This window comes from Colletotrichum navitas, assembly GCF_030913465.1.
Source record: "Colletotrichum navitas strain CBS 125086 chromosome Unknown LY79scaffold_51, whole genome shotgun sequence".
In the NCBI taxonomy this organism is placed as follows: Eukaryota; Fungi; Ascomycota; class Sordariomycetes; order Glomerellales; family Glomerellaceae; genus Colletotrichum; species Colletotrichum navitas.
This window is the reverse complement of record NW_026850597.1, coordinates 98,852-119,194: the sequence shown is the minus strand read 5'-3', so window position 1 is coordinate 119,194 and position 20,343 is coordinate 98,852. Positions and strand designations below refer to the sequence as shown.

The window sequence follows — 20,343 nt, the reverse complement described above, 5'->3', positions numbered from 1 at the left end:
CCCAAAGGATGGCAGGGATGGCCCTTATCCGGCCTGTGTCCCACGTTTATTTTTCTGTTGTCCATCGCGGTAATCCTACATGGCAGTTTCTGACTGTGTGTTGAGACACGCTTCGTTCTTACTGCACGGCTGAATGCTCATATACGAATGGTAAACAGACTGAGGCAACTAACGACGTACAGACGTCTCTCGAATTAAAGCCAGCCGAAGCCACGTCCCCATATCACCTTGTTTCTTTCGGTTTACGTCCGGGGTTATGTGCAACGTTGAGGCTATACCGATCCATAAAGTGCATCTGCACAAGTCACTCCTGCTCAGGAACTCTGGCTCTACGGATGACACAAGATTCATAGATACTGATGCAGTCGATGAATCTTCAACGTGCCTTTGGCATGGGCGAGGATGCAGGTTGTGAGTTGTGATGGTCCGTTAGGGAACGTGTCAATAGAAGCAGACGGATACAGCTTTCACCTAACCACCCGGGCTTTTGATGTGATTCAAGGTAGATTTTGCTGAATCTGGGGTTTTGCGGACACAGAGGCACTTCTAGGTCGTGTTGAAATGCACGAAGTACGAATTTCGACATAAACCTAAGCCGCCTCAGATGTAGGTGATGTCAAGCATCGGACCCTTCCTAGATGATTCTTGGGTATATATCAGTCCGCGGCACACATCCTCCTCGAGTTATACGGGGCAACCATTCAATAAATTACCGTCACGTATTTGATTCAAAGTATGTACTTGATTCCCAGCCATCAAAGGCGTATGTACATGCAACAGACTCAGCTCTCGCCCGTCACATACGCATAACCAGCTTGAACCCGAGACTCTGGATTAATGATTTATTGCCCCCACTATTTTAGATGGGAACACCAGCGTTGCTGCAGGTCTTGGTGGCCCAGTCCTGAGCGGCCAGACTACAAAGGAAAGTGTCAGTCGCCGAACGCTTCTCTAGAAGTCACCATATATGTGGTATTTGCTTACGCGTCAAGAAACTGGCAGGCACCCAGCACGCAAGTGGTCACGGCATTGTTGTACGCGCTCGAACTATGTATGCCACCCCAGCTGTCAGTATAAAGGGCTGGGTTCAAAGGTTCCTTGGGAGGACGGGGAAACTCACGCGCAGATGCAGGCAAAATCGGTCTGCGAAGCGCAGCCAGAAAGAGAAAAGTTGTCGACGAAGCAGGGACGCTAGTGATACACAGTCTCTTATCAGCTAAATGTGCCGTTTGTTCCATCTTTAACAGAAACCGGGTGCGAGTCTAGAGAGAGAATAGAGTTCATCGTACCGCGCAGTCGGGGAGGAGGGAGAGATCCTGGGCAGCGGTAAAGCTGGCGAAGAGGGCAACGGCGGCGATCTTGAACTGCATGTTGGTCAGTAGACAGACAAGGTATTGTTGATATATCAGCGGCGATGTATAATTTGGTTTGAGCTTGATTTGGATGCGTGAGCTGGTGTTGTGCAATCAAGGGAAATAATCACGACATTGGAGAGGTTGGCAGCTTTATATAGACGCCCCGTCCACTCCAGCTTCACCACTCTCTCTGTATGATCCGTCAGAAATCCACGACATGCACTACTACGTCCAAAGTCCGCAATCTTACGAGAGGCTACATGGACGGGGAGGTAGGTCTTCCTTTACCCCACAACGAATGCGCGCCTCCAATACCACTGTATGTTTTGTTGTCCTCGTTACAAATCGTTACGCCTATCTGGGCGTAGAGAAACCACGGTCACCTTCTTTCACATGAAGCCGAACAAAGTACAAAGAGAACAACAGAGAGGGGCGGGGTCGAGGAGGAGGCCTTGCTCCGAGACGGCTCATCGCGGTATTCGAGAGCTACCCCAGACGGATGTGACATCCCCTCAAGAACCTAGTTGCTGTCGGTGACATTGCCGGATGGGGAATCGCAAAAGGTCAGGAGATTGATTTGTACGGGGCTATAGCTTTGAACAAGGCGATGTCCTTACCTACTCTGGTGATGGGAGTAGAAGAGAGAAGAGGCTAAACTTGTGTGTACCCAGGCCAGGCACGCAAGGCATGATTCTGATTTCCCGCCACAAGATGATGTCACCTTACTTATGAGATATCGAAATAAACAGCCGAAAGAAGGCCTACACTACAGCCTTCATTTTGTCTGATTCTACTGTTACCTCACAACCCTTATCAAACCCGACTCGAAAAGGCAAGGAACCTGCCTTCTCCCGAGGAGACGACAAAGCTGACCGGTCGGTCAGGGAACAGCGCAGTGTGGTAGCCTTCCGGGTCTGGCGAGACATTCGGCCGATCATGAGGACAACTCGGGCCTCGACCTCGTCCTTTCCGATGTCACATTGACAGGCAGTCGGCGACCTGCGGACAAACTCTGAAGAGTAGAAGGGCTTGGAGAGGCGCTAAGAACGCACTATCTCGTGTGGAATCCAACCATGACAAGCCACAAGCACATCACTTTTCGCACTATTGATCGCCAACGGCTTTGAGATACTGGGTGCTCGTCCTCCTGTAAACCTGGATGAGAAGGTGGTCTCAATTTTCAATACCCCGCCTGGGGAAGGCTCAAAATCCGGGGAATGCGGGGGAAGGGTGTAACAGTCCAGAGGCGTGAGGTTGCAGTGCAGGATGAGGAGTTCCTGCATCGGGGGAAGCATCGGAGGATCAACGGGGTGGAATTTCTTACAAGCCGGACTTGCCGAGGCGATGGGTATCGTTAGGAGAAAAGCACCTGACAAAGAAAGTCTGGTTGTCCGCACGTCTCGTGGACGTCGCAATTTGGCTTGCTCCAGATGGAAGATGTAAGCGAGTGATTCGCCCGGTCAACGTATGGGATTCCCCTCTTGGGGCCCTGTGCAATATTCGGTCAGCTAAAGTACCTAGACTGCCCCGCACCGGCAGTTGAGTGCCGCTTTAAACATCTAGGGCCGTTGCTGAGGCCAGTAGTCTTGTGAAGGGGTATGACGTTGCACCGAGTATTGAGAAATATAGATACCAGTAGCAATGAGTACCATGTGTCCTGCAAGTTATTGGTTCAGGCGGTGCAGCAATTAACATGTAGTATATGTAATATATATGCATGGAGTTCAGCAAACCGGTGTCTGTTTGCGTCTTCTACGGCTTGCAGACTTGCAGTGACAAGAACTAACAAAAGTAAAGAGGGCCAAAATTTCCGAAACCGAGAATCGAACTCGGGGCTATGCCTAACCTCTCAAGTAGATGAGAGGGCATCATGTTGGCCACTACACCATATCGGATGTGGATACGAGTTTCTTAATCACAAGCTTGCTACAGACTTAGCAATCCAGTTCTGGGGATTGTAGGCGAGTTCTGTTGGGATTTAAGAATACTTTGACGGCATGTATGTAGTTCAATTAAGAAGAGGAGAAGAAATAAAGTTAAAAAAAAGGATGAGAATGTAATATTGCCTGATGCCTATGTGCCTGCAACGGCGGCCATACAGGTAGGTACCTAGTGCGGTACGGGTCGCACACTGTAACTTGACACTGTACCTCAAAACTTTCTTTCAGCAAGATCACATTGGGGTCATCTCAGTTGCAGACATCCCTTCTCATCACTCATGCTAATCGGCCATCTACATGACAAACGAAGCACAGCTTCCACCCGTGTTCAAAGAATATATCTAGACGCTCTGTTTGAGTCAAAGCTGAATTCGAAGACGAGAGCAAAGGGAAGGACGGAGACAACCCAAAGGAGGGAAAAACTCGGCCACAATGGCCGCCACCACCGCCGCATCCCAAGAGTTCACCGCCTTCTACCTTCAGCGGACGACCCAGGAATTCGCCGAGGACCTCGACAAGGTCCGCGAGGCCGACGATTTCAAGGCCGACTCGGTGCCTTTCCTTGTGCACGCCCTGCAGCAGGGCACTGCGCTGTACTCGGCCCTGGACCAGGAGCGCGTCGTCAAGCCTGCCGCTGCTACCGCTGCTGCAACAGAGAATGAGGACGTGGACATGACGGAGGCAGCGGCAGAAGAGGTTGAAGAGAAGGAGGACAAGAGCAGAAGGAAGGAGAAGAAGGACAAGAGCAAGAAGAAGAGAAAGTCCTCCGGCTGAGCTCCACCATCGCTTCGCTACTGGGGCTCGCGGATCGAGAACGACCTTCGGGCGAAGGATCTAATGCTGTATTTATCGACGAGGATGGGCCTATGCCGCGGACGCGGGGAATCGGGAAATGCTTCACTACAGGAGAAACTATGGGTCAGTCGTTGGAGACGATGCGGCAGGCTCCCGAAGGAGACACGGACCATGGCTACATTCCCACGACGCTCAAGACGAGGAGCAACAGTCTACAACTTTTGCGTCCCAAGTCGTAGGAATTTGTACAGACGACAGGATGCTTAGAGAAGCCACTTGAAGTTGAGACTATCCTCTACGAACAGGCCCCAGTCACCTTCAGTCGCCAGCAACGATGGCAATGATATTAGACGGGCAGCTTGCCAAGGTTGCACGAGCCAACAAAGGTAGCTTCAGGGCCGCGAAGAGCCGTGGGCGCTGAGAAACTACCGGTAGATTTGCCGGGGCCAGTAATCAGGTATTGATGGAATAGAAACAACACACATCGCCAAGTGTACATTCGTTGGTACAAGACTCGGCGCCAAACCTTGCAACTCTACGCTCAATTTCGTCAAGCCGTGCATTGAGGGTGATCCAATTTCATTAAAACAACCTTGTATAGGTCGCTCGACAGTGTCATAAGGGTATCTCTAGGGGTAGGTAAGGTAAACAGCGTCCTTGATATGCGCTGGTAAATGCGCCCGCTCCCCAAGCTTCCATGACTGCGCCATTGCCATGCCTTTTCTGTACACACAAACATACGCACATCACATCATATTATCATTACCCGTGGTGCCTACCAAGTCGGTCATCTCTCCAGCGTTCTTGTTCAGGCGCGCAGGTACGATAATCGTCCCGTCTCTTTGCGCACCGCCCAGCCCTTGATGGCCAGGACGATGATCTCCCACGCCATCAAAAGTCCCACGAGACCCATGGTCACCGTGTACATGAACATGGCATCCAGGTTGTAGTGCTCCATGCCCTCAATGGTGTCGCTGGCCTTTACAAACGTTAGTCCTGTCCGAACAGAGTCCAGGATTTCATCGGAATACCACTCACACTGGCCATGAAGATGATGCCTCCGGAGATTAGCCCGAAAGCAGCGAGGAGCTCGGTGGGGGGTCGGGAGGGTAGCACCGACTTGGGCGGCTTCAGGTACATGATGACATAGGTCAAGCCGCGCGCGAAGGAAGCACCCGTCAAGAGGTTGCCCCATTGCTTGTGGACCATGCTCGAAACCATCGAATGCTGCGTATGCGAGCTCATCATAATTCCCAAGAGGAGGATAACTAGCGCCGGGATGGGGTTGATGGAGAACTCATACTGCTTTGGCGGCTGGAGCGTCTCTCGTTCTTCCTCGTCGTAGGTTCGCTCGGGTGTGATCGCAGCGGCGTTGATGACAGTTGTGTTTAGGAAATCTCGGGTGCGGCTCGACTCAATGAGCATACCGACCTGGGCTTCTTGTTAGTCCGTCCTTTGATGCGCAGCAACACCACGAACAGAACGTACCAATCCACCGCCAATGAACAGCACAGTGATAGAGATGTGCTCCAGGTCCTGCGCGCTATATTCTCCCCCCCAGTTCCCGAGGTGCTCGAGAAAGATGTTGGTCGAGCCGTAGACGAAGATGAGGGCGCTCTCGACAAACTCAGCCGAGGGTCGCCATTTGCCGTCGGCGCGCTTCGGCCGAACATTCCACGCCTGCCGGAGCAACAGTCAGCAAACCGGGTCCGAACACAGTCGGCAAAGAGATAACGACTTACCCATCCTACTTCGCCGAAACTACCTGTCCATCGGCCGAGAGTCAACAAACCAAGCCAGAAGAAGATGCCGCCCTTGATCCAATGCGCCAGACCGCTAAAGATGCCGTTGCCCTCCTATACCAAGTTAGTCTTTAGGCCCCAACAACGGAAGCGTAGGGCGGTTGGGCGGTTTGTCGCTTACGAAAAAACGCCCGTACGTCACGATGCCGAGGCATAGAGCGACGGACCCAAGAGGCAGAATGATCCTATCGACAAAGTTGTAGACAAACATCATACCTCTCCACCCACGCGACGAAATCTTGCCCGCGATCTTTGCAAGGACTGGGCTCGCCTTCTTCTCGTTGCTGCTTCTCGGCGAGAGCATGGAAAGACTATCCTCGTGATCATCGTCATCCTCGACGTACTCTTTTTGTTGATCATCCGAAATGCGCGGGGACACTTGGCTGGAAGACGAAGAGCGGGAATGGCTCCGGAGCGATTCGGTACAAGGCTCGGTGCCCTGGCCACTGTCGTTAGAGAGGCGGCACTCGCTGGCGAACCGAGGGCTGTTGACGCGGTGGTGTTCGGCCATGGCGGCGGTAGATACGGGTATGAAGTACTGATACTCGTTCTCGTCGTAAGTCTGGCGCTCCTCCCCGCTCAATGCGCCGGCAACTCTTCCCAGGAGGCCGATCAGGACCTGCGCCGACACAACAATGGTCACAAGCCAGCCTAGCTTGTGGTGCGCATTATTGGGGTAGAGATCGGGAGTATTAGTGTTGTAGATTGTTCCTAGGAGCACGCCAAGCGCATTCACGGCGAGGAAGATGAACTGGAGCGCGATTGTATACCTCGAACGTGCAATTGAGAGCATGACAGCTGCCGAGTCGCGTGTAAGCCAGCGCAGTAACCCGGGCATCTTGGCAGACTTACCAACTGGCAGCACAAGGACCCAGGCGAACACCATGGCGCCAATGTGGGCGTACATTATGCCCGCATGATCTGCGAGCCCAAAATATGTGGGCGGATAGCTATTGGGATTAGGCTTGGGCTCATTGATGGCGTGGGACATGTCCATGTTCGTTCCCGCGACGCCGTCTTGGTGAGCGTCGTGGGCAAGAACAAGTGGCACAAGGCCCAGGACCCAGGCGGCGGTAAGCTGCTTGCTTATTGAGTTCATCGAAGGCCGGTTCTCGACCGAGAGCTGCTAGAGAAATACCAGGCCACAACGTCGGTATTCAACAAACCAACAAAGAGGGTAATGACGAGTCCGACGAGACCCGGAAGAGGATCTCGAGCTTGCCTAAAAGCTAGGTGGGTGTCGAGATCGGGGAGGTGGTAGGGAAGAGATTCTATTATAGGTATGTGCAGGAAGAGAAGCAGGAAGGTAGTTCCATGATATCCTGGGGTGGGCGAGGACGGGTTACATATGGCCACCGGTAAGGCGAGAGTCGGCAGAGAAAAGACTTAAAGCTGGGCTGGTCCCGTCGACGAGCGAAACCGAAGCCGAGAGAAGTCCTTTGCGACAAGACTCTTGGTGAGGTACGATGTACAAAGCGACAGCGAGAAGGTACGTCAAGGACGGCGTCTCGTGGGGGGGGGGGGGGGGGGGGAGGTAAAGGTCGGTGGGTAGATGAGACGCGAAATGACCGGCCTTCTGGGGCAGCCAGAGGATGTCAAGCAGCAAGTCAGCTACCTTCTAGGTAGACTCGAGGGGTGACCCATGGCGTGTACCTCGAGGTATATTTCTGAAAAAAACGGCATGTCACTGCTCGCAAGGCAAGGTCGCGAGGACAGAGTTGCCGTCATGAAGGGCAAGGCGAGAGCGGCCAAGCCAGGAAGGCTCTGGGCTGGTGGTGGGTAGGTACACTAGACTAGGTACGTCGGATCGCGTGTTAGTGGAAGGAAGAGACTCCGAGGTTTCCGGAGGCATCCACCGGTGAAATTCTAAAGCAAAGCCGTTCAGGAAGGCAGTCGAAAAACGTGGCGGCCATTGGACGACGGTGAGGGCGGGATACTCGGAGGATACTTGTATAACAGCCCACTTGACCATACCTAGATATGTACCTACCTACCTACCTATGATGCCATTGGGCCTTGTCGCAAGAGGTATAGTCTACTACGACGACAAAAAAAAAAAAAGCCTGCAACAAGAGAGGGCATTCGCGGTGTTGGTGCGGCGCAAACAGAGTTGGCACTGTACAGAGCACCCAGCAGCTACTCGCCCACCGCTCACCACGGTCAATCTACTTACTGTACATGCTTCTCTCGGGACGAACGGGACTTGCTCCAGTTACGTCGATGCGTATCGCGGCAAGATCTTGGGTGCGCAGCACCTTCACGTCAGCCTCCCTTCGAGGTCCGTTCACCAAGGGAGCCTGGACAACTGCCAGATGCATGTATCAAGAAATTTCTAAGCCAACATGGGCGGAGGTGACCTCTGTCAAACATGCCTACCGCAGTTCCTACCTACCCAGTCTACGTGGATCCCTCATACCGATCCTCCATGTGTTGTTTCTCGTGCTTGCATATGGCGCGCGCATTTTTGAGTCACACGGAGATGCGCAAGCTAGGGATTGGCCATGGTGTCATCCCTTGACTGCCGGGGCTTGAGGAGCCCAACGATATGTGGTGTGCATCCTCCACACCCACACTGCCTAGTTTGGTAGGGCAGAGGTCGTTAGTAATTGAAATGAAAGCCCAGTGCCGCCGGGAAGCGCAAAGTACCGAGGCTGGAAGGCGCTAGGGAGTGCCGTGAGCCGCTGTTCCGAGGCTCCGCCCGCGGGCTTTTTTGACGTGCCTCGTTCTTGGAAAGAAGAAAAGAAAGAAAGAAAAAAACATGTCGCGGCAGTCGGAGAGGTCTCTCACCGGGTGGAGGATTCTCGCGACTTTAGAAGCTCCTTTTGCATCAGTTCTGTACGTCTCGCTGATTCCGACACATCATGAACCGGCGATGATAGCTGCAGTATCGCCAGCTCCGCCCCCTCCATTCGATGCAAGCAGGTCAGATGGCTTTGGGTGGCCAAGAGAGTACCGAGCAGCGAAGCCACCCTGCACCGAGTCATATGTAACCCGGTGAGGGCCCGGGCAACCATCCGCACCTAACCAACACCACCAATCGACGAGTGGAATTGAATTAATAATACAGGGGACCAGTAGACCGAATTTGACCATTGATGACGCCCTATCCGTACAGTCACCGCGCAAAACATGGAGAGAGAGAGAGAGGGGGAAAAAAAGGAACTCTTATTTTCTAAAAGATACCCCACCAGAAGAAGGGAAAGAAAGAAGAAGAAGTCAAAAAACTAAAAACTGGTTCAAGCCTCATGGTTCCCAAACACTTGAACTGCATGGGTGTCGATAAAACCCACACCTTCAAATGGGGAGGCAACACCCTTGCCTCCGATCCGCCCATCAAGATCACGATCCCGCCATCCTCTTCCTTGACCCGCTTCGTGACAAGTACCTCAAAGTACCTCTCTATATCACGTATCTGTATCCGTACCTACCGTCAAAAGCCTCGCCGTGTAAGTAAGCCATCCCTTCCCGCGGCCTGCTGTCGGCGGCCCCAAGAGTCATATCGGAGTCAGACCCACCGTTGAAGCGAGCGTGACGCCGTTCAGCCAGGCGGCACGTTGGAACCGAGAGAGATGCCCAGGTTTCGCCCAGAAGAGGGGGATACGTTACAAAACAGGGCTTCACTACCTACCCAGAAAAAAATACAATAGCCAAGCCCCTCGATGTGCTCTTCCTACACTACTCGTCGTGTGCGTGTGTAGAATCCAGACGCATTCCCAATCTGTTGCTGCTAGAGTTCTTGAGACTACAAAGTTAGCCTCGGTGGTCCTGCTTGTGACTGGTCCGTCATCCTCCATCTCCGGTCTGCAAGCCCCGACGGGATTCCCGGACATAACGGCGTCTCGGACCATGGGTCGACTGATCATGTTACAGTAACCACCCTTCTTCCTGGGGCTAGGATGACTGACGATCAGCATGCGGAAGCACGCCGCGCACCACGTTGACGTATCATCCACTCGTTCTGTGGCATCTTGCCAGAGTCCTTAGAAACACTGCGTTGGTGCCTGAGTAAAGCAGTGCCTACTTGGTCCCGACCGCTCTTTTCATCTTTCATTTTGAGAGCCCGACGTTACCGCCCTTGGCCAAGGGACTTAGCTGCAGAACCCGCCGCCCATCATCTTTTAGAATCTATATTGGTGGTGGATGTTCCAGGTGTTCGTACCGCCGCTACCAAGCCCGAGTGGTACAGTTGCGCGTCTTTCCATCATTTCGGACATAATACAGAGTCAGCCCCCAGTTCAATAACCTTAAGATAGACGCCCCACTGTTAGCCTCTGTGGTACGATATTGAACCAAAGTATGTAGAGCATCACATCGTTTAGGTGCCCAGACGATTTATTGAACGTCATCCCATACTTCGCTTGCCTTATCACAAGATTCACTCGTCCGAACCTTCTGGATGCCTGGTGCCTAGTCTTGTGCCGCCTCCACCCAGCCTTTGTCAGCCCGGACCTACCGGGCAATAGACAGTCCATTTACGCACGATCCCGCTTGGTGGCTTACTAACACTAACTTGTACGTCGTGACTACACGCTCCTGGACCCGCGGGCGCGCCCGGGTTCTGTGATGCGACCTATCCCTCCTGGCCCTCCCTGTAGCTTCCCCGCCGCGGTTGTTAGCTGTGTACGGTCGGCCCATCGCTGGCCATACAGCAGCCCATAGCAATCATCCTCGGACCCGAGCCCGGCCAAACCCCGCCGTGGCTGCTCAAACCCCTCGGCCATACACGCTACAACGCCGGTCGATCTTTCAGAGACCATCTGCCGTTGCTCTCGACTACTCTGTCCTCCTTCTTGAGTTTTACCAGAATCTGAATGACTCCGCCGCAGGCCGGAACATGTAGCTCCTCTGGAACGTCATGGTATATGACCTTGACAAGTTCCATGGGCGTCCACGCATTGGCAGGTCCTTCGATGTCTTCGCCCTGTCTCGTCGTCCCTAGCGTGCGGATGACCTGCTCTTCGCGCGCTTTCCGATGGTTGATGTACTCAAGAATCTTGGACGGGCCGTCGTCAATCGCCGGCCCGTGGCCTGGATAAGCCCTGCCCCTGAACAGGTGCCGCATTTTCTCAAGGCTGTCGAGGTAGGTGGCCAGGTCCTCAAACACGGCCGTCCCCTGGCCCAAGACGTTGTCCGCCGTGAACATGGCGTCCTCCTCTTCCAGGACGAAGGCCATGTGGTCTACGGTGTGGCCTGGGGTGAACACAGCCGTAAGACTAGCTCCATCGACGGTAAACTTTTGGCCGTCTGAGATGTCTGACTGGCCCTCCTCGGGTTTGTTCTTAAAGACCTTGGAATTTGGAGACAGCTCCAGCAGCTGCCGGATGCCACCCTGGTGGTCTCTGTGCCAATGGGTGATCAGAACCGTCTCGACTCTCGCCTGCTCCTGCTCCAGGACGGATTTGATGGCCGTGATCCACGACGGTACGCCCTCGCCCGTGTCAATCAGGATGCGGCGGCTGCCTCGTCCGAGCAAGTACGTGTTGGTGCCCTGTAGCGTGAACTTTCCTGGGTTGCCTCCCAGAACCCGAATGCAGACGGGGCTAAGGCGCTCGACTTCGGGTAGTGATACTAGTTGAGAAGCCATTTTGCTGTTTTTGGCGCAAGTTGAATTGGTGATGAGTCTAATTTCACGCGTGGTTGAGCAATGAAGTTTTCTTAGTCACAAACCAATGTGAGAAGAAAAGTCTTTGGGAAGAGGACCTTGAAAAGCACCCCGCATCATCCTTGTGTGACCGTGGAACAGCTGTGCTCTGCGGGCGGGTTCCAGAGCAATGGGTTGACAGATGGGGATTAGATGAAGACGCGATCGATGGGATGCGATCAAGATGCCGAGGTTCAAGAACGAGCGAGTTGCACACCCACGAGCCAGCTCTTGAGACGGCTTACCTCAGCAATCCGACGTTGGATCCCAGCAACTGAGGTGATTGGAAGACGCTCGGTGAATGAACCCAAGGTGAGGAAGGGCCAGCGGGCTCAGTCGCAGTGACAGTGACCTCACCCTTTCTAGACTTTCCAGGGTGGGTGATACCAGCTCAACCCCACTAAAAAAGACATTGGGCCACTGAGCCACGTTACTTGTATCCGTAGATTTCAGGGGCGTAGGGGGGACTCTCAGCAGGTGGATTAAGCAAACCAGCAACCCCCCTTTGTTATCGATAAACGTCGGACCCCGATCAAGTACGATAATAAGCCTGGACTTATTGCATGCTAGCCGCAGGTACGACCAAACTCGTCTGTGCACGCGGCGCCAGCTCCAACATTTGCATCCTCCAGGGATCGTCCGTAGGTGCTTGGAGTTTCGTGGACTGTGCCTACCTCCCAGCGATCACGAGGTGCAAGTTGATTTGCGAACTGCAACAGAGAAAGACGTCTCCCTTTTTCTTTCGCCTTACCTTGCTCCGGTTCTCTCGGCCTTGAATCCACTGGCTCTGTGCGTACGAAGCGACGACATCTTGTCGATCACCAGTTTGCGCCATCTGAAGCCCGCTTGGAGGAGCTTCAACACTACCAACGCGAAATCGCTCGTCTTTCCACAAGACACAGGATTACCTGCCGACATCGGTCTAGGTACTGCGATTGACAGTCAGTGTTTGTTTTATTCTGATCCGTGCGTTTCTTTTTTGAAATGCCGAAAACCTACTGGGATTGAGCGGCTGACAATTGGACGTTGGAATGGTAGTTGCCTACTGTGCTGTCTAAACTGCAGCTGTTGCCGACCATCATCGACCATTCCCTTTTATCGAGCATCGAACATAGCAAAAGTACCGATTTCAATTTCAGATTTCGGTTCGCCAATATTCACACGACCGGCACATAAGAAGTCAATTTGCTGGTTGGAGTATTTCGAGGCAGAAGGAAGGCAGGGGAAAGAAAGGGCAGCTTCACACCCGTTTGAATACCGCCACCGGAACCAATTCGAGATGGCTGCTCGACCGACAACACCAATGTCCCCCAAGACCGCCAAGGTCAAGTCGCCGGTCCCTGGAACACCCGTTTTCGGATGCGGTCAGTAAGATTCTACGCAAATCAACTTTTGACGAGCAATACTAGGTTCAGGGCTGATAAGATACAAGAGCACATCCAGCGACTCTTCACACAGTCCCAAGAGGGCATTACCCAGTCTGTTCACCACTACAAGATGATCCTGAAGAACATCTTTGAACAGACACCTATTGTGCCACAGACGTCCAAGAACTCGGATGGTCAGGTCATGACCTCTCTCACGTCCAACTACCTCTGTCTGCAGTGCTCGACCATCGTCAACGACGAGGACCGCCTAAAGCATGGCACAAAGAAGCAGCACCGCTTCTGTATGTTGCCCCCCTTGACGAAATACAGAATGCACCCATTAACAATATCAGACGTCGATTCGCGAAGCGGCGCGCTCTACTGCCAGATCTGTGACGATCTGGTCTGGGACCCCACACTGGAAGAGCTTCGAGTGCGCAAGATGGGAACCGGAACATTCTCAAGTAAGTCACCCGTGGCCAGGAAGCGTCGGCCCAGCTCCCGAATACTTTCATTTATCATGCTCCAAGTGCTCCTTCTACCCTGACACATGCTTATACCTCTTACAGGTCGCAAGAGAAAACATGACGAGATGTTCTCTGATGGCGTCAAGGACAGCGCTGCGAACAACCCGGGCTTCATCTCAAACAACACCACCACCGCCTCTTGCAAAGCAAACGGTCTGCGTGGAATCTACAATGCTGGAGCAACTTGCTACCAGAACGTGGTTTTGCAGAGCTTTCTCCACAACCCCTTGCTACGCAACTTCTACCTTAGCGATGGCCACCAGAGTACCGACTGTTCGCTGACCAATTGTCTGAGCTGCGCCATGGATGACATGTTCCAGGACTTTTACGCCGTTGAGAATACTAATGGATTCACGGCTGCGAGTATTCTCTCTGGGTTCTGGATATCAGAGAAGAAGGCATTTGAGAACCTCGTCACTACCAAGGAGCAGGATGCTCATGAGTTCTTCCAGTTTCTCGCAGAGGAACTCCACGAACGCAACGGGGACGGCAAGAGACCAGAAACTGGTAGCGAGCATACGTGCAATTGCATCATTCACCAAACTTTCTACGGCAAGCTGCAGAGCTCTACGACCTGCCAGAATTGCGGAGGCGTCACCAATGCGGTGCAGTCGTTTTTGGACCTTAGCCTTGGACTGGAGAACTTGTCCCACAAGAGGAAGAAGGGAGGGCCTAAGGTGGCCAGCCTGACCCTGCAGGAGTGTCTGGACGAGGAGTACGTCAAATCAGACAAGTGCGAGTATCGATGCCACAACTGCAGCTCGATGCAGCAGGCGAAACGAGCCACCAGCATTAAGAGGCTGCCCAATGTGCTTGCCATACAACTGAAGGCAAGCTTTATCCCAACCCAAACGCATGCTGCAGTTTCGCTGACAGAAAACTAGCGTTTTGAGTACAAGCAGGGCCGCCATGATCGTGCGCCCTCGAAGATCGACACGATCGTCAATTTTCCCTTGCAGCTCAACATGCTTCCATATACAACGAGAGGCAGAGGTGCGGACTCCAAGGATGCGTTCGAGCTTGGAAGATCCTGCACGTACGACCTTCTTAGTGTAGTGGTCCACGTCGGCGAAATCGACACAGGTAAGTGAGGCGGTTCTATGAAGAAGACAAGACTAACTGTCCTACTAGGTCACTATGTCTCATACTGCCGAGTTGGCGACCAGTGGTTCAAGTTCAACGACCACAAGGTTGAGATGGCGTCCAAGTCGGAGGTGCTGAGCGCCCAGCCATACCTACTCTTCTACATCATCCGCTCCCTTTCGTAGAGTAGCGCCGCAAAAAAGGGAAGACCGGGGGGTTAATATCTCACGTCAAGCCATACCAGTTAACATTACTCGTGAAGAGCGCCAGTAACCAACCGCCGGAAATATTTCAGAGGGGCGGAAAGGTTATAGAGGAGTGCCAGGGATAGCATCGTCTTGGCGTTGGAAAGAAACGTTGGGCTTGCACCTACTTTAGGTAGGCCTTTTTGGTAAGTGAAAGAATAAGAACGCCGCATTGGATGATTGGATGGTAGGCGGGCAGGCAGGTAGATATGCACCCACGCAGTGCACCATCGTCATCATCACTGGTGAAACCAACGAAAACCATCATTGTATAGAACAGCGAGGAAACAGCGTATGTACGTTTTTATGTTTCATGTTAAGATATGTCTACTGCTACAAGCCAAACAGCCTCCGGTTGTCTGTCTAATCTATTGAGAACATGGTTCATCTTATGTTATGCTTAGCCATCGGGAAACTTTGCTTTGGTCAACTCGCCGTCCCTTCCCGCCAGGTCCAGTCTTTGCACTCAAAGTTGGCGTAGCAGTAAAACTCATTGCTTAGGCCGCGCGCATGAGTCGGCTCGTAGGTGACGGTGCGGACACCGAGGGCCTTGTATACCTTGTTCACAACAGTTGCCATCCTTTCGCCGGTAGAGACGATGACGCGGCTCTCGGAGTTGATGGCGTTGGGCTTCATCAACCACCGAACCGTCATGGCGGCTGCGCGTCGCTTCGAGTCAGAAATAATGGGACTTCGTTATCGGTATATTTTGTCATTTGCTTACCTTTGGTCTGGCAGTCGTCGCTGAGGAATGGCGGGTCGCAAATGACACGGTCAACATTGCCCTTGAGTTCGGCTGGGTTGAATACAAGTTAGCGATCCCTTTCATGTCCGAAGGAGTCTATCTGCGTCAAAGTCGCGATGACACACCTGGGAGCTTGAATGGACTCTGGAAGTTGTAAAAGACGAACTCGGGGAAGACATTGAAGCGCGTGTCATACTCCAGCAGGGCGACCTTGGGCCGTCCTAGGCTTGGGTCTCGTTCATTCTACCCATCGGATCAGCGTCCCGCATCACTAAATCAGGTAGAAGCCAGGGGAGACACATTTCTCACCATAAGGTTTCGCAGAGCGATGAAGACGCTAGGCGCGGAAACGATACCAATAGTTGTATCTTCGTCGGCACCCTCGAGGAGGTGCCCAGCAAGCAGCCTTGCCGTCTCATCGCTATACTAAACAGGAAAATACCCAGACATTAATCAGTATTTTCCCGATGCTCAACATACTCCAGTTGTCGGAGGGGTTTGTGATGCTCCAAGGTGGGGCTTCATTAAGGTCGTACCCAAAACTGTGACGAGTTCCAGTCTTCTGTGAATGCCTCCATGGACAGCGGCAACCCCCCGGCGGCGTTGGCCTCGCATTGTGCCTTGAGCTTCTCAAATTTCGCCTGGCGCTCGTCCCTCTCAGCGTTGAACTCGGCCAGCGCCGCGAGGGCTTGAGAAGATAGCGTGCTATGCGAGAGGTGTCAGTTCTTTGTCTGACTCGTGGTGCACCACCTGGTGGGGATGTAATTTTTTGTAGCATTGAAAGAACATACATAGGCTCGTCGTCGCTGTCTGATTTCGACATCTTGAGAAATTGGTCAGCACTGGACTTTACTAGTATTCAAAGACTTGGATCTAACTTAGGGTGTTGACAGAATGGCGGGTATGGGTGAGTCGAGTTGGCAAGTAAGAGGTGAGATGAGAGGAAGCATTAATTAATCCGGTCAAGGACCCAGTTCGAGTCGGCGTCAAAATCCAAAGTGCCATCAACGAATCAGGTACAGCATAGCAAAAGCTTTGACTAAGAAGAACGCAGCACAGTTCGTCACTCATAGGATGACACATCGCTCGCCAAGGTTGTACTCAGAACTGTACATGAATTGCTCGACTTTTGCAGCATTGTCTAGTCACTACTTATATACACTCTAAACGACTTTGCTTGCCCAGCATCAACCCCGTCTTACAAATGGAACCCAGGCTTACTGGTCGTCGAGAACGTGCAAGTACTTGCGCTCTTCCTTCTTCTCCTTCTCTGTCGCAGGAGGCAGGTCGTAGAAGTTGGCGCTGCGGTAACCTTGCTGTATAGTAGTTAGCGACGGGTGCCCAACTAGAACAAGCGCGCAAGTTGCAGGCAAATCTTACCAAGTAGTGGTACGTGAACTTGCTAATGTCACCAGGCTCGATGCCGAGATCCTTGAAAGTCTTGGCCGTCTCATCGATCTCTTGGTCGATAAACTCACGTTCAACCTCGTCAGCAGACATGGTAGGCCACCAGAGGTACTTGTTCAAGAGACCAGCAACGGGCTTGAGGATGGACTTGGGAATATTAATGTGACGGCGCTTCTTGAAGATTTCACGGTCGGCGAAATGCGCGATCTCGGCCATGGAGTACTCCTGGGGGCCGTAAAGTTCGTATGTTTGCCCAGCCGTGCTGTCGTCGTAGAGCATCAGCTCCAAAGCCTGGCCAACATCGATGGACTAAATTGATCAGCAATTGAACGGGGCATTGTTCGACGCGATTAGCCTACGTGAACGGGCCTGAATCTTTCCTGCATATTGTTGGCAGTGAAGAGGTTCATAACGCTAGCAAGCTTCAGAAGGAGGTTGTCCTCGAAACCGAAGATCGGCGCCGGTCTGACAATGGTGGTCTCGGGGTAGATGCTACGAGCGACCTGCTCACCGCGGGCCTGCAGGATGGTTAACTTTGATGGCAATAACGCAAAACTTACTTCGGCTGACCTTGGTGCGGTAAAACTCGGAAGTAGACTCCAAGTTGGCATTGTAACTGGACACGTGGATGAAGCGGTCCACATCGTACTTGGCAACAGCCTCCGCTATCCGCTCGGTTCCCTCGACGTGGACGTCTTCTAGAGAGAAGTTCCTGTGCACGCTTAGCCTTGTTTCCATCAAATCATCTCTCGCTTCGTAAACCTACTTGGTGGGGTAGTTGCGGCCGACAAGGTTGTAGACAACGTCTGAGTGCCTCACACTTTCCTCGATTGATTGGGTGTTACGGAGGTCGTACTCCTAAGGCATCGTTGTCAGTTCCTGCTCGTCATGTAGCTCGGAATTAAAAAGGAGGCCCATACAAGGAAGATAACACGTCCGAGATCACCAGCAACCTTCAAGTGACGCTTGGCCATCTCCTCACGGAAAGGAATGACGACGGTGCATCCTTGACGAGCTATCAAAAAGGTCAGAAACGGGTCGGCGAGTTCGCTGGTCGTCTATTCGTACCGAGTCTGTTCACGATGTATCGTCCAACCTGTCCCGTTGCGCCAAAAACCGTCGCAGTGTGCCCTGTGGATCGTTCTTAGACAAGGCTTCACCATTGATTGGAAGTTAATTTCGCATACCACCAAGAGATGATCTATATATGACGCGAGGTCAGGAACAGTGCCATGAGATGCAATTGATCGGTATGCTTACCTTCCGCCCTGGGTTCGCAAGATGGGCTTGCCGGTGCGGGTGATGGCAATGTCGTGGAGGGGCTGCCTTCTCAGGACATTGTGCGCAGCCTTCTGGGTTGACCGCACGGCGGTCGGAAAGGAGGCCATTGTCAGGTATCGAGGCGGCAGCGAATACGTGCGGTGGCCTCCCAATTGACTGACAATTGATTACTTCAGTACTGGCCGAAAGCTCCAAAGTCACGAGCTTGATCCAGAATACAAGGTGAGCAGGTCACGTGGGATATAAAGCACGGCCCAGGTTTTGGGTATTGGATCGGAAAAACAGCCATTGGTCAACCGATCCGAAACGGGTCCCTGGCAACTGCCAGGTCCGAATCAGTGCTGTGCGCTACGTACCTACCCTACCTAGCTGACTGACCAGGCTGCTAGCTAGCCGCGTTGTGTGTATCACCCCTCTAGAGAGCTGCTGCTTGCATTCATCAATACACCCACATATCTCTCGACGAACTTCCCGACGCTTCTCACGACGGAATCCAATTCTACACAGCTGAATATTTGTCCGTCTAGCTATACCACGAGGGCAAAATAGCGATCAGTCCGTACGCCTGTGAACCTGTCGTCATCCCGGGAACCTCGAAGCTCCCCCACATACATTTCGAGCCTCAACCTAACACTCTGACAAGATGAATGCCGACGCCATTCCCGACTTTCTGGCGGAGCAGCGTGATGAGGCACCCGAGGAACTCCAGCATCTTGTTCTGGAGTTCGAGAACTACTGGGAGAGGAAACTCTGGCACCAACTTACCGATGCGCTTGGCCAGTTCTTCAGTCACCCTGGCAGCAAGCCTCAGCGGCTTTCCCTCTACAAGGTCTTCATTCTCAAGTTCGCGGATAAGATCAATCAGCTCAAACTTGTCGACCTGGCTTTGAAGGCTGCTACAGAATGCAAGGGTATGGCACTAGCGGGCAAAGAGCTGTGAAGCAATAGGAGCGCTGACATTGACTTCATTAGATGACGAGGAGCGACTGGCATTCCTTCAGAGTGTTGCGAAGAAGGTGGACAACGATAATTCACAAGATGCTCTTGTTTACGCTTCCGTCGCTGTAGCCAGGGTAAAGCTGGATCTGGAGGATATGGATGGGGCCCGCAAGGACCTCGACACGGCCGAGAGAATATTGGACAATTTCGACTCGGTCGAGACGATCGTTCATGCAGCGTTCTACGATGCGAACGCTAACTACTATCAGGTAGGATTCATGCCCCCTATTCCATCGTTCTCGCGGGAATTTGACTGACTTGGAGCTCAATCCCAGCGTAAGATGGACTTCGCAGCCTACTACCGCAACGCCCTACTTTACCTCGCTTGCATCGACATCAATTCTCTCACACCGCAGGAGCGCCACAGGCGAGCATTGCACCTCAGCATTGCCGCGCTGGTTTCCGACACCATCTACAACTTTGGCGAGCTGCTTCTGCACCCGATCCTCGACGCGCTCAAGGGTACCCAGGACGAATGGTTCCGAGACCTGCTTTTCGCCTTTAACCGCGGTGACCTCCAGGGCTTCGAGGCCCTCTCGGCCCGCATGCGGTCCAAGCCCCTGCTCAGCGAGAACGCTGGTCATCTACGTCAGAAGATTTACCTTGCGGCGCTCACAGAGGCTGTCTTCCGCCGGCCGCCCCACGACCGTGCCATGTCCTTCACCGACATCGCCCAGGAGACCAAGGTGCGCCCCAACGAGATCGAGCACCTTATCATGAAGGCGCTGAGCTTGGGTCTCTTGCGTGGAAATATTGATCAGGTGGACGAGGTTGCACACATTACCTGGGTTCAGCCTAAGGTGCTCGACATGAAGCAGATCGGCAACATGCGTCAGCGGCTGCTCGACTGGGATTCGCAGGTCAATCAGCTCGGCAATTGGATCGAGAACGTTGGAGGAGATGTGTGGGCTGCTTGATGGAATTAACAGGGGGACGAGATTAGGGGCGAAAGGGAATAACGAGGTCTGTAATATTGGTCTGTCTGCATGACGAGGACCAGTGTACACCATTAGACTTAGAGAGAAGAATGGAAACCCGGTCTCGATCTTGGGCCGCGATGATAATGATGACAACGTCGTTGCGCCTATTATGTGATGCGGTAGTCGCAAAGTTGAATTCAATTTGAAGATATTATCCCCCTCAAACTCCAGCGAGT

At 52.9% G+C, this 20,343-nt stretch overlaps 8 protein-coding genes and 1 non-coding gene across 9 annotated transcripts; 3 read left to right on the top strand and 6 right to left on the bottom strand.

The window, feature by feature from the left end:
* Positions 1–630: 630 nt before the first annotated feature.
* Positions 631–1,496, bottom strand: LY79DRAFT_560485 (CFEM domain-containing protein). Its single transcript, XM_060558329.1, has 4 exons — positions 1,290–1,496; positions 1,121–1,191; positions 985–1,047; positions 631–917 (listed from the first exon to the last, which is right to left on the bottom strand). Exons 1-4 carry the CDS (start codon positions 1,368–1,370, stop codon positions 860–862), a joined length of 273 nt encoding a protein of 90 aa, XP_060411825.1. The 5' UTR covers positions 1,371–1,496; the 3' UTR covers positions 631–859.
* A 1,667-nt stretch (positions 1,497–3,163) lies between these two features.
* On the bottom strand, positions 3,164–3,250 carry LY79DRAFT_t185. The gene has a single exon. It is a non-coding gene; the product is annotated as a tRNA-Glu (tRNA).
* A 477-nt stretch (positions 3,251–3,727) lies between these two features.
* Positions 3,728–4,069, top strand: LY79DRAFT_520071 (ribosome-assembly protein 3-domain-containing protein; the record flags this gene model as incomplete). Its single annotated transcript, XM_060555201.1, has 1 exon — positions 3,728–4,069. The coding sequence occupies one exon, from the start codon at positions 3,728–3,730 to the stop codon at positions 4,067–4,069; it is 342 nt and encodes a 113-aa protein (XP_060411824.1).
* A 583-nt stretch (positions 4,070–4,652) lies between these two features.
* Positions 4,653–7,424, bottom strand: LY79DRAFT_560477 (uncharacterized protein). Its single transcript, XM_060558328.1, has 6 exons — positions 6,745–7,424; positions 6,014–6,690; positions 5,833–5,946; positions 5,579–5,770; positions 5,129–5,521; positions 4,653–5,069 (listed from the first exon to the last, which is right to left on the bottom strand). The coding sequence occupies exons 1-6, from the start codon at positions 6,989–6,991 to the stop codon at positions 4,899–4,901; spliced, it is 1,794 nt and encodes a 597-aa protein (XP_060411823.1). The 5' UTR covers positions 6,992–7,424; the 3' UTR covers positions 4,653–4,898.
* A 3,194-nt stretch (positions 7,425–10,618) lies between these two features.
* Positions 10,619–11,476, bottom strand: LY79DRAFT_520029 (metallo-beta-lactamase superfamily protein; the record flags this gene model as incomplete). The annotated part of the gene is made up of 1 exon (XM_060555195.1): positions 10,619–11,476. One exon carries the CDS (start codon positions 11,474–11,476, stop codon positions 10,619–10,621), a length of 858 nt encoding a protein of 285 aa, XP_060411822.1.
* Positions 11,477–12,609: 1,133 nt separating this feature from the next.
* LY79DRAFT_294086 (ubiquitin carboxyl-terminal hydrolase) lies at positions 12,610–14,980 on the top strand. Its single transcript, XM_060552227.1, has 6 exons — positions 12,610–12,897; positions 12,966–13,202; positions 13,254–13,364; positions 13,470–14,257; positions 14,312–14,510; positions 14,559–14,980. Exons 1-6 carry the CDS (start codon positions 12,813–12,815, stop codon positions 14,693–14,695), a joined length of 1,557 nt encoding a protein of 518 aa, XP_060411821.1. The 5' UTR covers positions 12,610–12,812; the 3' UTR covers positions 14,696–14,980.
* A 201-nt stretch (positions 14,981–15,181) lies between these two features.
* Positions 15,182–16,323, bottom strand: LY79DRAFT_520145 (putative N6-adenine methyltransferase-domain-containing protein; the record flags this gene model as incomplete). The annotated part of the gene is made up of 6 exons (XM_060555209.1): positions 15,182–15,414; positions 15,480–15,551; positions 15,626–15,743; positions 15,810–15,926; positions 16,037–16,205; positions 16,292–16,323. 6 exons carry the CDS (start codon positions 16,321–16,323, stop codon positions 15,182–15,184), a joined length of 741 nt encoding a protein of 246 aa, XP_060411820.1.
* A 152-nt stretch (positions 16,324–16,475) lies between these two features.
* Positions 16,476–18,410, bottom strand: LY79DRAFT_560455 (NAD dependent epimerase/dehydratase). The gene is made up of 9 exons (XM_060558327.1): positions 18,168–18,410; positions 18,095–18,108; positions 17,976–18,038; positions 17,828–17,922; positions 17,674–17,765; positions 17,478–17,619; positions 17,267–17,425; positions 16,881–17,216; positions 16,476–16,816 (listed from the first exon to the last, which is right to left on the bottom strand). The coding sequence occupies exons 1-9, from the start codon at positions 18,293–18,295 to the stop codon at positions 16,718–16,720; spliced, it is 1,128 nt and encodes a 375-aa protein (XP_060411819.1). The 5' UTR covers positions 18,296–18,410; the 3' UTR covers positions 16,476–16,717.
* Positions 18,411–18,568: 158 nt separating this feature from the next.
* LY79DRAFT_293388 (PCI domain-containing protein) lies at positions 18,569–20,291 on the top strand. The gene is made up of 3 exons (XM_060552224.1): positions 18,569–19,099; positions 19,161–19,396; positions 19,463–20,291. The coding sequence occupies exons 1-3, from the start codon at positions 18,832–18,834 to the stop codon at positions 20,102–20,104; spliced, it is 1,146 nt and encodes a 381-aa protein (XP_060411818.1). The 5' UTR covers positions 18,569–18,831; the 3' UTR covers positions 20,105–20,291.
* Positions 20,292–20,343: the final 52 nt, after the last annotated feature.

Coding starts and splice junctions, on each gene's coding strand:
- LY79DRAFT_294086 (XM_060552227.1), top strand. CDS start 12,813: ATGGCTGCTCGACCGACAACACCAATGTCCCCCAAGACCGCCAAGGTC. Junction 13,203..13,253: donor AAAGAAGCAGCACCGCTTCT/GTATGTTGCCCC, acceptor TAACAATATCAG/ACGTCGATTCGCGAAGCGGC. Junction 14,511..14,558: donor CGTCGGCGAAATCGACACAG/GTAAGTGAGGCG, acceptor CTGTCCTACTAG/GTCACTATGTCTCATACTGC.
- LY79DRAFT_560477 (XM_060558328.1), bottom strand. CDS start 6,991: ATGAACTCAATAAGCAAGCAGCTTACCGCCGCCTGGGTCCTGGGCCTT. Junction 5,947..6,013: donor TGACGTACGGGCGTTTTTTC/GTAAGCGACAAA, acceptor AACTTGGTATAG/GAGGGCAACGGCATCTTTAG. Junction 5,522..5,578: donor TGTTCATTGGCGGTGGATTG/GTACGTTCTGTT, acceptor CAAGAAGCCCAG/GTCGGTATGCTCATTGAGTC.
- LY79DRAFT_560485 (XM_060558329.1), bottom strand. CDS start 1,370: ATGCAGTTCAAGATCGCCGCCGTTGCCCTCTTCGCCAGCTTTACCGCT. Junction 1,192..1,289: donor CCCTCCTCCCCGACTGCGCG/GTACGATGAACT, acceptor GTGTATCACTAG/CGTCCCTGCTTCGTCGACAA. Junction 1,048..1,120: donor GATTTTGCCTGCATCTGCGC/GTGAGTTTCCCC, acceptor TGGCATACATAG/TTCGAGCGCGTACAACAATG.
- LY79DRAFT_293388 (XM_060552224.1), top strand. CDS start 18,832: ATGAATGCCGACGCCATTCCCGACTTTCTGGCGGAGCAGCGTGATGAG. Junction 19,100..19,160: donor GGCTGCTACAGAATGCAAGG/GTATGGCACTAG, acceptor TGACTTCATTAG/ATGACGAGGAGCGACTGGCA. Junction 19,397..19,462: donor CGAACGCTAACTACTATCAG/GTAGGATTCATG, acceptor GCTCAATCCCAG/CGTAAGATGGACTTCGCAGC.
- LY79DRAFT_560455 (XM_060558327.1), bottom strand. CDS start 18,295: ATGGCCTCCTTTCCGACCGCCGTGCGGTCAACCCAGAAGGCTGCGCAC. Junction 17,620..17,673: donor GGCCGCAACTACCCCACCAA/GTAGGTTTACGA, acceptor AAGCGTGCACAG/GAACTTCTCTCTAGAAGACG. Junction 17,426..17,477: donor CCGAGTTTTACCGCACCAAG/GTCAGCCGAAGT, acceptor ACCATCCTGCAG/GCCCGCGGTGAGCAGGTCGC.